General features: G+C 33.5%; 1 protein-coding gene across 1 annotated transcript; it reads right to left on the bottom strand.

Annotated features, from left to right (window-relative positions):
- Positions 1-1,026: 1,026 nt before the first annotated feature.
- LOC127844900 (baculoviral IAP repeat-containing protein 7-A-like) lies at positions 1,027-9,248 on the bottom strand. The gene is made up of 9 exons (XM_052375450.1): positions 8,935-9,248; positions 7,216-8,250; positions 6,905-7,056; positions 6,706-6,784; positions 6,129-6,257; positions 5,652-5,833; positions 5,118-5,259; positions 3,096-3,191; positions 1,027-2,855 (listed from the first exon to the last, which is right to left on the bottom strand). The coding sequence occupies exons 2-9, from the start codon at positions 8,222-8,224 to the stop codon at positions 2,665-2,667; spliced, it is 1,980 nt and encodes a 659-aa protein (XP_052231410.1). The 5' UTR covers positions 8,225-8,250; positions 8,935-9,248; the 3' UTR covers positions 1,027-2,664.
- Positions 9,249-12,405: the final 3,157 nt, after the last annotated feature.

The following is a 12,405-nucleotide window of genomic DNA, read 5'->3' as shown; positions in this document are numbered from 1 at the left end:
TAATTTTCTTTATAATTTTGTTTTTCATTTTTCTTATATTGAACTTCTAGGGGGCATTCATTTATATGTTATATTATAATACAAGTGCACGAAAAAAAGGTTCGATTATTAATATTGTATACATGTGTCGATTATTTAACTTAAGCCGTATGTTTTTATGTGTGTAGTGTGATTTATACGTGTTTTTTTCGTAGCTTTATTGTGTTATGTGGTGTTGTGGAATGATCAATATCCTGATCTTATAGATCGTTTAATGAGTATACATCGATAAAAAATACGTGACTTGATAGTTATCTTTTAACTCAATCTTAATGAACAACAATAGTAATTGCGAGAAAATGTATTGATTAAAGACAATCATAAAAGTGCACATCTTTATCAAATTATTTGATTTAAATGTATTAAACAAACATTCGTAATGTGAATTTGGTAAAATTACATTTGACAACAGGTAAACCTTTATATTACATGAATTGAAAAGCCAAAATATATGACTAAATTTTAGTAGCTATATAACGACGCAGTGAATAAGAAAACAAATAGTATAACGCTATATGAACATAACGAACAAGACATGACGTGATGACGCGGTAGGGAAAACGTAAACACAAATAGAACACAAATGTCCTTAATACTGCCGAATATGGGCACGCTAGCAAAGAGTCATAATAATGCCTGCAATAATTGTGTTTTAATTTAATTTCTACATTTAATATATTTCCGTTAACATGTTTATTTTAACGTGTGTGTGTATTGAATATGTATTTTATTACACACTCTCGCTTTTCCTTAATACCTTGCTTAAATTGTCAGCCCGACTCCAATCTGAAGGGCTTAGGTACCTTGGCAGATACACACAAGTATTTATGGTTATGGTTATAATCTATTTTTAATTTTCAATACTTATTGTTAAACCATTTTCGTTTACCAAACGGCAGTGTCCGAAAAAATTCTTATTTTTCAGGTAGCCCACTGGGCTACAAGTAAATGGTAGCCCATAAAATTTACCTACAAAATAATAAGAGGCAAGTTTTCATCTTTATTTTATTTATTCATTTACATACACATAATACAACAAGTAGTCCGATGGCAAACGTCCACACCATTAGTACGATTAATTGGTGAATTGATGGTATACTATTTATTTACTAGTTTATGTATGATACAACTGCATATAAGTATTATCATGTGATCATTAGTTGAATAAGCAAAGAATGTTTTGAGGAATGATTTCATTTTTCAGAAAAATAAGATTAAAATATGTGTATGCGTGCAGCCCTTCATTACAATGAACGTTGCCACATGATATCGCAAGACTTTGTTATATTGTATTTGAACATCGTTGGAAAACATTCAGCCAACGAATATTTACGAAGGCATACAAAAAGTACCTTAGACCCTCATACAAACAGAAGATTACCTGAAAAGTATACAGCTATTCTAACATCGTGTCTCGTTATTGTGCATGCCCATTACCGTAAAAGTGCATACAAACAAAAGTGACGCTTGTTTTGAAAAAGTCTTCATTTGCTAGTACATACATAATTTACGGATTAAAGATTTGTCACACAAGTCAGAATCTTTAATACGCATATGTCAGGTTGCAAAAATTACAAACGCAATCGTGTGGTTGACGTTGCAGAGAGTATATATACAAGCTTAATTGTTATCAACCATCAATACAAATTGCGATCACTTTATTACATTAATTTAATGTTTGCACTAAAATCACATTGTGCTAAGAAGAACATCTATGTATGCTTATTATTTGTAATTAGTTTTATAATGAATGTTTTATGCTCTATATTACATATTTTGTGAAGATTACAACCTCTATAAACAAACGCAATGTTCAAAACATATTTTTGATAAGTAACATACACTTACAGGTTTTTGTATTCTAAAATTATATATATTTGTTATATTCAACAATACGTCAGCTGTAAAAGATGTCATTTAGAATGATATTATGGATTTTATATTTTAAACAATTATGCGTATATTACATCGTGCATTGCAAAGAATGGAAATCAGTAGGAATACACATTTCCGCAACTCAAACTTCTTCAATCAAACTAACAATAATGCTAAGTTACAGCAACTGATTTTTCGGACGACATTGTGTTTGGTATCATTATTCGTTCGAATGAATGTCTGCACGTAATATATGTGTACCCGTTTATAGACAAAAACGAAGTTGTTTCGAAGAGATGTATGTTTATAATACTTCGCTTCGAATCAGTGTCTTAGGATGAATTAATTGTTCTCATTATCAGTTAGGTTTATTTATTGCCAGTAAACACGACTTAGTGAAACCATGTACGTAAATCTTCAAAACAAGCCGCATGATACCAGATTAATTATGATCGATGTATTATTATTAATTCCATGTTTAAGGCTTGATAAAACAATATAGTGAGATAACGAAATACACTCAATATAAAAACATTTCATCGTTATCGACATGGTCGTCTTAATTATGGAACAATATCATTTTATCAGGACAGGGGTAATTACATATTTGTACATTCCGAATGCAATTTATTTTCAAAATCGTGTAGATACTGTTAACAAATTAAATATGACTACTAAGGTCAAAGTGGGTATTTGATCAAAATGTATTGATCCGATTGGCGACTATTTGTCTAATTAAAATTAACCAGTTTATCCCATGTAGGTCCTGACGGTATCACTAATGCCCCTGTTACAAACAGGACATCTGATCACATCACTTGCACATTCCATGCACATCACGTGATGGGCGCATGGGAGAAACAACGCATTGGTGTTTCTTGTGGAACATTTGCAGCATATCAGCATGCTCTTTAGACGTTGATTTTCTTCTTGTATTGCCTCTAAAATGATAAACATAATTCGAGTCTTTAAGAGCATGGCAATGATATAAATGAATAACAAAATATCGTTAATAAATATATATATGTGCGCAAAACTACTATATGTTTGTGATTTTAATTTGAAAGCAGGTTCAACCAAATGTTTAAAATGTATACACACAATTATTACTAAGAAATAATAATGAGCATTTAAAGGAGTTTAAAAATCTGAAAAGAATATAAAACAACTGTTACATTTACCGGATGTATTCGAACTTTCAGCAACAGTCCGGTTCATTTCAGTTTGAATCAAAGCAATACGATTTATGACGTCATCTATTTGAGGGTGATTATATCCTGTAAAATTACATGTACTTTATCCACATTGGTATATATAATTTCGTTCTTTGCTTAATAATGTAAGTATTTATTTTTGTTATATTGTTTACGGGCGTGTCATGTTTATTTACGCGCGACGTCACACGTTCACGCATTTCGTTGTTTGACGTCATTTAGCAGGAGTAAACAAATTAAAATCAAAGTTCTATTTTTCAAGATAAAGTCTGAAGGGATTCATCAAAATAGGCAATACGATATATTTTGCTTACTTATTTGTTAATTTAAATTTCAGTTAGTTTAGGGTAGAAGTATTGTAAAAGCAGAATATATAACTTATACGAGAGGCGCCAATATTATATTTGAACAACATCTGCATACACGTTAGGACAGTGCCGCGTGAAAAACACTAACAAACCCTTTATCATGTACAATCATACTATTGAATATTGCTATTCGTAATTTATAGCATGGTGCGTCGAACAATCAATGAAATTGTGAGAGGGGTAGTTGTTGGACTTTTGAAGATTAAACACACGTATATTCAATATGAGTCGAAAGCAGTGATGTATTCGATTTTGGATTTTGGATACCAGCAAGAAAATACGTGATAATAGTGGACATCAAAGCCAAAATATGAATTCTGGTCTTGCTATGCAAAGTTTGGATATCGTCAATTTTTTGCCAAATGTTACGTCATCAAACAATCAATCGTATGATCACCAAATATACTCCACCAACCCAATGTGACATGTTGTCTTATATAACTTTATAACAAAACATTGGACTTTAAACTTCAAACGGCAAAGTTTATCACCTTAACTAGCGCAATTTAAGAAGAGGAGGGCTACATCATGGACGTAACAAATAAAGTTAAGAGGTGAAAGATGGAACAACTTTGTTACTTCTGATGAGGTAATGTTCCATTTCGTTGTTCGTGTGGGCGACGAACAGTTTACTTCATTGGGAAAGGCGAAACAATTAGCTACAAACATTAGTTTCTTAAGCGCAACTCTTTCTCAAAAGGCTTCATGGCATGGGTCAGTGTCTCTTATAGAGCAAAAACCGAGCCTCGCTGTATCAATAAAAGAACTAAGGTTAATAACAAGTCTATATCCTTAAGGTATTACAGACATTATTAAGAAACTACAATTCTTAGACTTTTCCAGATGGTAGGAAGTCGAAGTTGTTCCATCAGGACAGTGCCTCAAATCGTACATCAAAACTAACCCTCCAATTTCTAAAGAAGGAGAAAGTTAACTTTATTGACTGTGACAAATGGATTGTGTAGTCTCCAGAACCTCCTACAAGTGACTTGGATGCATGAGGATTCCTTAAACGCCTTCAACAGAAGCGCAGCGTTAACTCTGTTATAGGTATAAAAAAAGGTCTTAAGAAGCTCAGAAATCCTGACTAAACAAACACGACTAGAATCGTTGCCAAAAAAGGCTTAGGCTTATTTACGTAAGCCATGGATCTTATATTGAACATGTACACCAATAAAGGTACTGTGGCAATTCTTATTATGCGTCATTAATTTTGTTAAAAAATAATATGGGCGCCTTTCTTAAATGTGCGATATATATATATATATATATATATATATATATATATATATATATATATATATATATATATATATATATATATATATATATATATCAGTGTTTGATTGTTTCATAAAAACAGTGCAATAATGTAATTTATAATATTATTATAATTTATATCGTCAATGCTGAAATATATGTATATATTTTAGAATTGACGTAATTTAACTTAATGTAGAAACAAAACACAAAAACACACGCATACTAGATTATATCCGGGAGCTCGCAACACATATGCTTTCATTTGTAACTTAGTTAATCAGATTTTAGTATGTCATTTAAACGAGTTAATTGTTAAACTTTTATCTTGGCTGAATAAGAAGTCATTCAAAGAACAGACCTTCACGCTTCAATTGATAGACTGCTTTATCGAAAACATCTTCGCCGAATCCCATTTCTTCTATGCACGCGATCTTTATGGCAACAAGGTCCTGATCGCGATTTATGGGGTAAGTTGTAGCGGATGAACTTGCTGCAGAATTCTGTCAAAAAAAAGCATGAGACGTTCAATTTAAAGATTACTTTATATTTTCATGCGGTTAACCTGTCAGATGGAACATGAAATATATGTTTTTATTAGATTGATTAAAATACAGAATGTATAGTGGTCTGAACAGCGGCCTATTAACACAATACAATTTATATTGCAAAACATGTAGGCTAAAAAAATAGTAAAAACAATGTATGTTGGAAACAAATGCAAACTGAATTGATTTGTTCAATGTATTTAGTTAGCAAAAATACAATATTTGTTTAGTTTCCTACCACGGACAATATAAACAATACAATTATAGCCGCCTGATTATGTAAGAAAGGTTAAACAAAACATATTGGCATGCATAATCCACTGGCCAATAATACAACTTATCGTTACCATCATTGCCGTTGCAGGTTTGTCCATCTGCTGAATGTGCTCAATGAAGGTCTCCCCTTTAGTTTCGTTTGCAAATTTGCACGCAGGAAACCATTTGCAATGTTCAGTCCACGGATCGTCATTGATCTCCCAGTTTCGTAATCCCCCATTACAAGAAAAACACCTAACGTGGTCCCCAACGCCTTGTTTCATTTAAAAAGAATACCGTTGTCTTTATTACATACACATAATCATGTATTGTACATGTTTATAATGTTATACGTTTCCATAAGAAACTTTGTTCTTTATATCTGATCTGTACACAGATAATAATTTCGACTTACAAAACCAAACACTTCATGTTCTCTGATACACGAATTTGCAAGAATGAACAAGCATTTTGCAATGTTAACTTGTGTATGCATAGTATGGCTATAGTATTGAGTTCATATATTTTTTAATCTTAAACGTAATGTGTACAACGCTTAAGTACCTCACCTGTGTAGAAAAAACCGGCTTCAGCTAATTGATATGGTCTTTTAGCACAACGGAAGTTGGAGCTCTCATAGGATACAATTCGTGACTCAAATGTTTTGTACTCAGGATTTCTATCGGTCCGATTTCCGGCTGTATTAAACGGCATACATTTACATTCAACAACGTTACAACAAACATGACTTTTCTCAAAGTTATTGCATTTACTTGATATAAAGATATTTTTTTCATGAATTGTCGGCCATTATTAATCACTACAAAATGCCACCGTTATATTTAAGAAACCGATAACTGGCATCAATCTTACAACCATACAGCCAAAAAAGATAATTGACAATGTTGCAACAGTTGTATCTTGGTCCGTTATGATATATGTCCATCTCATATGTGCACTTCTTACGTCACTTTAAATATTTACTTGTTATGCATGACAAAACATGACCTACAACTGCACATCATGTATATCATGCACATTTGTAGGCAGTTAACAGCGACTGTTAAACAAAAATACAGATAGCTTAAGAGACTGAACACACCTGAAAACATTTAAATTATTGTCTACACAGACATTTTAACATACAAACTGTTCCTCGATTCCTTTGGAATTCTGCATATTGGCGACACCGTATATTATCTGGGTCGATGGTTTCTAATTGATCCTGTTAAAATACATAATCATTAATGTTCAACAATCAATATTTAGAACAATCAATACACTTATATATTAACTTATTTACAGTCTCCATAAATATTTACTTTTATTGATTCAGTGATAATACCCGTTTATATTTTAGCTCCTCCGCTCCAAACAGATTAAGAAGATATTGACACGTTCCTGAATGCTTAATGTGTTCATTCATGGGTTTGTCCTCAGTACTAAAGTCTTTCAGACCAATGCCGCATTGGAAACACCTTATCATATCACCATCGTCTGAAATGTAAGGATGTTTATTTGCAATATATGGGCCGAATGCAACTAGGTTTAAGGAACGGCTCAACTAAATGGAAAATGCACACTTTTTGTTTGGAAACTTTTTACATTTGTTTTCTTGAAAATATATTTTTACGATCGGTTCCAGTTCACACTTACCAGTATAAAAGAAGCCAGACTCGACACATTCCTTTGGCGTAGGTTTATCATGTGGCCAATGGGAGAAGGACTCAACCCGATTTCGTTCTATAGTATACCGCGGGTATCGTGGAGGCTTTCTGACATCCTGTGAATGTGTGGGCCATTGTTCACTATGAGACACATATCGCGAGACATTTATATTGGACGGCGAGCCCACGATAACTTTACTAATATAACCTCTGTTATCTGATAATGATTCCGGTATGTTCTTTGCCGAATCGGCTAGAGAATTAGCAACGTTGTTATGCGAGCTATCTTCTTCCCTTTTGACTTGTATTGTGCGCGCATCAAAACTACTTCCTGATGTTACAATTTCAGCTTTCTCGCTGTCAAGTCTTTCCTTTGAGATTCCCGGGTATGTTGTCCAAACGTATTGTTTTCGTTCATTCGGAAACAGACGCTGATGCAACGGCAACGGTATTTCGGGAGCGGCATCTAACGATTTAACAGGCTCCTCCCCTTTCAAATCGTGAAACTGTACACAGATAGAATTTCGAAAATCGCCGAGATATGCTCGTAAACGTTTGAATGAAACAGAACTGTCTGCGTTATCTTGAGAAATTAAATAACCTGATCCATTTTGTCGCCAAATGATAAACTCTGTCGAATTTATATCGTCAAAAAGGCCTTGTTGTTTAAACAGGCCTCTGGTTTTCATGTCCTTGATGGATTGTGGAATTTCAAACAACAAATACACACCAACTTTGGACATAAATATTGCTTCACAGTCTTTAAAATTACCCATTATACGTGAAATAGCTTCTGCACGATTCACACCAACAACTTGACCTTGCGAAAAGGTAATAACAATACGCGTTAATGGCTGCTGAACTTTGCCATGTTTGCACGACTGGTTTGTTCCATGGCGAGAATACGTAGACCATTCTGTATTTTTTCTGTTAATTCTTTTTTGATAGGGGGTGACAACAAAGGGAGCAATCAATGATTTTTGCGAAGATGTCCACATCTTTTCAGGTTTTCCTCGGAACTCGTCTACAAAATACAATAACTATGACTCAATTGTAGGTTTAACTTACTAATACATGAAACATGTCATTTAATATGTATTTATTTTCAATTCCTTTTCTCCTAAATGCTCATTGTCATTTTAAGTTTCCAATCTGAAATGTATCTCGGCATTGTATAATCGAAGAAAATATATTCCACATCATTACACTTTCGATTTCCATTATCATGTCATTTGGCGCATGACAAAACATGGATATCGAAAGAAGAGTAGTTTACGTTGAATTATTTAAAAAAAACATGTCCAAACTCATTATAATAAAATGTCATCAGATATTAATATAGATATTATTCGGAAATAAGTGAACACTTGATTGTTGGTTTATTTACATTTGTTACAAATAAAACTGACCTACATCCGCGCAATTATGTCTTGATATTCAGATTAGAAAATCACATTTAATCGTATGTAAATATGCGGATATTTGTGTTACGAAAGGGCATAAATCGTAGACAGTTTTTGTACGTATTGATTATTTGATTTCCGAATAAAGTCCGTAGACAATAGAAATCATGCAATGAATTAATATATACTAAAACGCTATCATTAAAGAAACAACAATTTAATGACGCAACCAATACAAGCAAATCGAAAGTATTTATTTATTTATACAGCAGACTATTTCTTATAAAAAATGAACAACAACTTACAATCAAGAAGTTAATTTCCCCTTTCCCACTCGGTAGTTATCGTATTCATATATGACCATTAGGTAATCAGTCTATGTTTTATCACGGATGAAAACAGCACTATAAATATCACATATTTGAGCCAATCCCAAGCGTTGTCAATAATCTAGCGCACAATATCTGACATATAGCCTAGTAGTATCTTTCAAGTGTATCACATGTCAAGTGTTATAGACTATCTAAGTGTAATACACTGTATAACAACACTGTATAACACTCTGACACTGTTTTGTGTAACCTTGTCTTCTTATTATGAAATTCTTGAAGTTTGAGCATTATCATCCTTATCATTAACGGTTGTGTGCATTTGTGTCTTATCATTGTGATATTATTGAAGGTTGGGTATAATTGTGTTAAATTATGCGATGTGTATAGATCAACACTTTAGGTCGCACGGTAGATCGTATCAAGGATTTGTAGTATCTGAAACGCAATACATGGTCCTAAAATAACTATTAAATGCATCTTTCCTTATTAAAGTCTTCCGTGGCCATGTTGTCTTAAAATTAATCCCCTACGGCTTAAATCACACGAGATGTACTAGATTTTATAATATCGGTCGGTCTATCCGTCTGAATGCTTTAACGCAGTTTGATGGTTGGCCTTAAACATATTCGCGTTCTAAATGTGCAAAAAGAATTTAAACAGATGTGTGTCAGTTTGATGACAGTTAAATACCCGTCCGTCTAGTTGCAGTATTATGGCATGTCATATGTGTTCATTGACAATTCGTTATACAGAGTCGTGGACCACAATGCCCACTATGTTGTCAACATGTAATTAGGTAAAACGTACGTAAAATAATCTGAGAAATGTGGCTTATCCATAATTATCCCGCTCCAATATCAAATCGTAACATACATTATTATTTCCTTAAATAATACAAGCTGAAACCGTACTCAACAGTAACAGACCGTAGAAATCCTTGATGAATTCGAGCCAACGAATAAGTACGGATTCAAAAGGTTTAATAGGGACAAATAGGTTAAGTTAGATATAATGTGGTTCAGTAAAGACAATCTACAGTACAATGATCATTGGTCAAATATGAAATATTTCTGAAAATTTACCACTATGTTTTCTACGGATACAAAACGGAAAGCTCCGGACCAATACAGACTGTCACAAAAGATGCCGAATTATTTCCTCAGCTAATCCGGTGCCCACCGTGTGCCACAGTGTGTCACCGTGTGCCATCGGCATAACTGATAACAATTGAAAATAAACAAAGCCACGATCATCTTTCCAAAGTTCTCCTTTTGAACAAACCACACCGTATTCCCCCCTCCCCCAAAACAAAGATTCAAGGAGATTCGGTAACGTAAGTTTTAAGCCTTCACATTTCTACATATCCATTATTCTCTCATCTAATATTTTTCAAAAATCTTTAAAAATTCAGCGCATTTAAACTAATGATAATTATATTTTTCAAAATCATGGCACTTTGTTACACTTATGTGATTTAAATATTTTCCTCCGTAGAATAGTCTGTTGTTTATGTTTCTGTGTTTTGTGCTGTATAAAAATTTAACACCAGTTTGATTTGTGCTGTGACGATGAGTTCTAACGTATCCCCGTACAAATCTTCAATTTTGTCATATTTCAGTCCTTAGAGGCTGTTAGCAGAAATCTGTTGTTGCTATGTGTATGAAACATATTTACGATCTTTGTTACACCTACGGTGTTTGACAAAATGCTGTAGATGAATCTCTAACTCTAAAGTTTAGTGTATTATATTCCATATTTCTTTGTATTCTTACAACTGCAAATCCTATTACCTAATCGTTTAGATTAATATTAATTTAATTAATATAGATTTACGATATTTGAGACTCTAGATAACTAAAATGTGTATTAATCATTCGAATCGCGCGTTTATTTTCTTCTGTATCGGTACATTTGATTAAAATTGTTTGGTTTGTAATGAATTTACGAGTAAGTGCGAGGTACGGCAAGCTCTCAAACATTTTTTAGACCACAATTGCTTTGCATTGACCATTCCAAGGCGGTCATCCGAGTTTAAAACATTTTATATTTGTTGTTCTATAAAAGATGTATTTGAAAAAAGAATTTCTCTCCCGATAAAGTTACTGGAGTTTAATTTGCTGGAAAAAAATTGGGAAGCAACAAATGAACCCATGGTAAGCAAATGAAGTAAAATCAAACTTCGAAACACTTAGATATGTTATGTTACATTTTATGTCAAGAACTATGAAACCTTTCTACAGAATGAATAGCGTCAAAACTGCTAGCGTTAAAACGATCTCGAAGTAACATCAGAGGCGGTAAATAACAATACGCGAGTCCAGTGGTTACGAGGTCAGTCATTTTGGGATAGCACCTTTAAAATATCAATACTTCCTAAATTTACTTTAAAAACTACACCCATTATTCTCAAGTTACACGTATAGGACTTCTAAAATGAACTCTCCATCGAGCGCGTTCTAAATCTATCGATCCATTTGTATATCGTTTATACTTAAAAAGTATCACTTTTAATGCTGACTAATGTACCGTTACATCAAAATAGTATTTTTTCACTAAATCTTTACTTACTGGGTATTGCTTGTCAATACTGCAAACAAAACAAATATTAGTTTATGTCTAGATAATATGCCTTACTGTTACTAACTGCATGGTCAGTTTAACAGTGGACGCTATATAAATGTTTTCCTGTTAAAATCTTACATATATGAATTTATTTATCTTAACATTGTATTTTTGTATAACAATAGACTTTTAATGCTTCAGTTTAATAAATATTATGTTCTTTAATATTTGAAAAAGTCAAACACAACTTTTCCTTTGAGTAAAATTTAAGGTTTTTTAATTATAATAATGCCGCAACTTAAGAAATTGTCATCATTTAAGTCGAAAAATATATTATTAATAAGGAAGGCTACTCTTTTTTGCTTAAGGCCCAGTCTCACTTTGACGCCGGCTCTACCGGGGTAAACCGGAGCTTCACCAGGGACGACCGGGATGAACCGGGGACAACCGGGGCGCCACCGGGAAAGTATTCAAAGGTTTAATACCTCCGGGATGAACCGCAAGTCACATGGAAGGACCGGCAACGACCGGCGCGGCACCGGGAACAACCGGGACAGCACCGTAGCTCCACCGGACCCATTCAGACCCCGGCAGAGCTACGACATAGCTATATATCAGTGCGCATCGGCAAATAATTCATATGCAAATAATGTTGTGAGTTTTAATCCCGTCGACTACGTAAATAAATGGAGAAAATTAAATAGCAGCTTGCAGACACTGATCTGATGGAATGCTGAACATAGATTGTCATCCGTTGCAGACTTCGGTACAAGCGGCGCTGCTTCGATTCGGGAACAAACTATCCAAAAGAGACGCGAATTACTTCATTCTAACATTGATTTAAATTATTCGAGATTGCATCCAAAACATTTGTTACACATC

Source organism: Dreissena polymorpha, chromosome 9, assembly GCF_020536995.1.
Source record: "Dreissena polymorpha isolate Duluth1 chromosome 9, UMN_Dpol_1.0, whole genome shotgun sequence".
NCBI lineage: Eukaryota > Metazoa > Mollusca > Bivalvia > Myida > Dreissenidae > Dreissena > Dreissena polymorpha.
The sequence above is the reverse complement of the archived record's forward strand: the minus strand, read 5'-3'. Positions and strand labels throughout refer to the sequence as shown.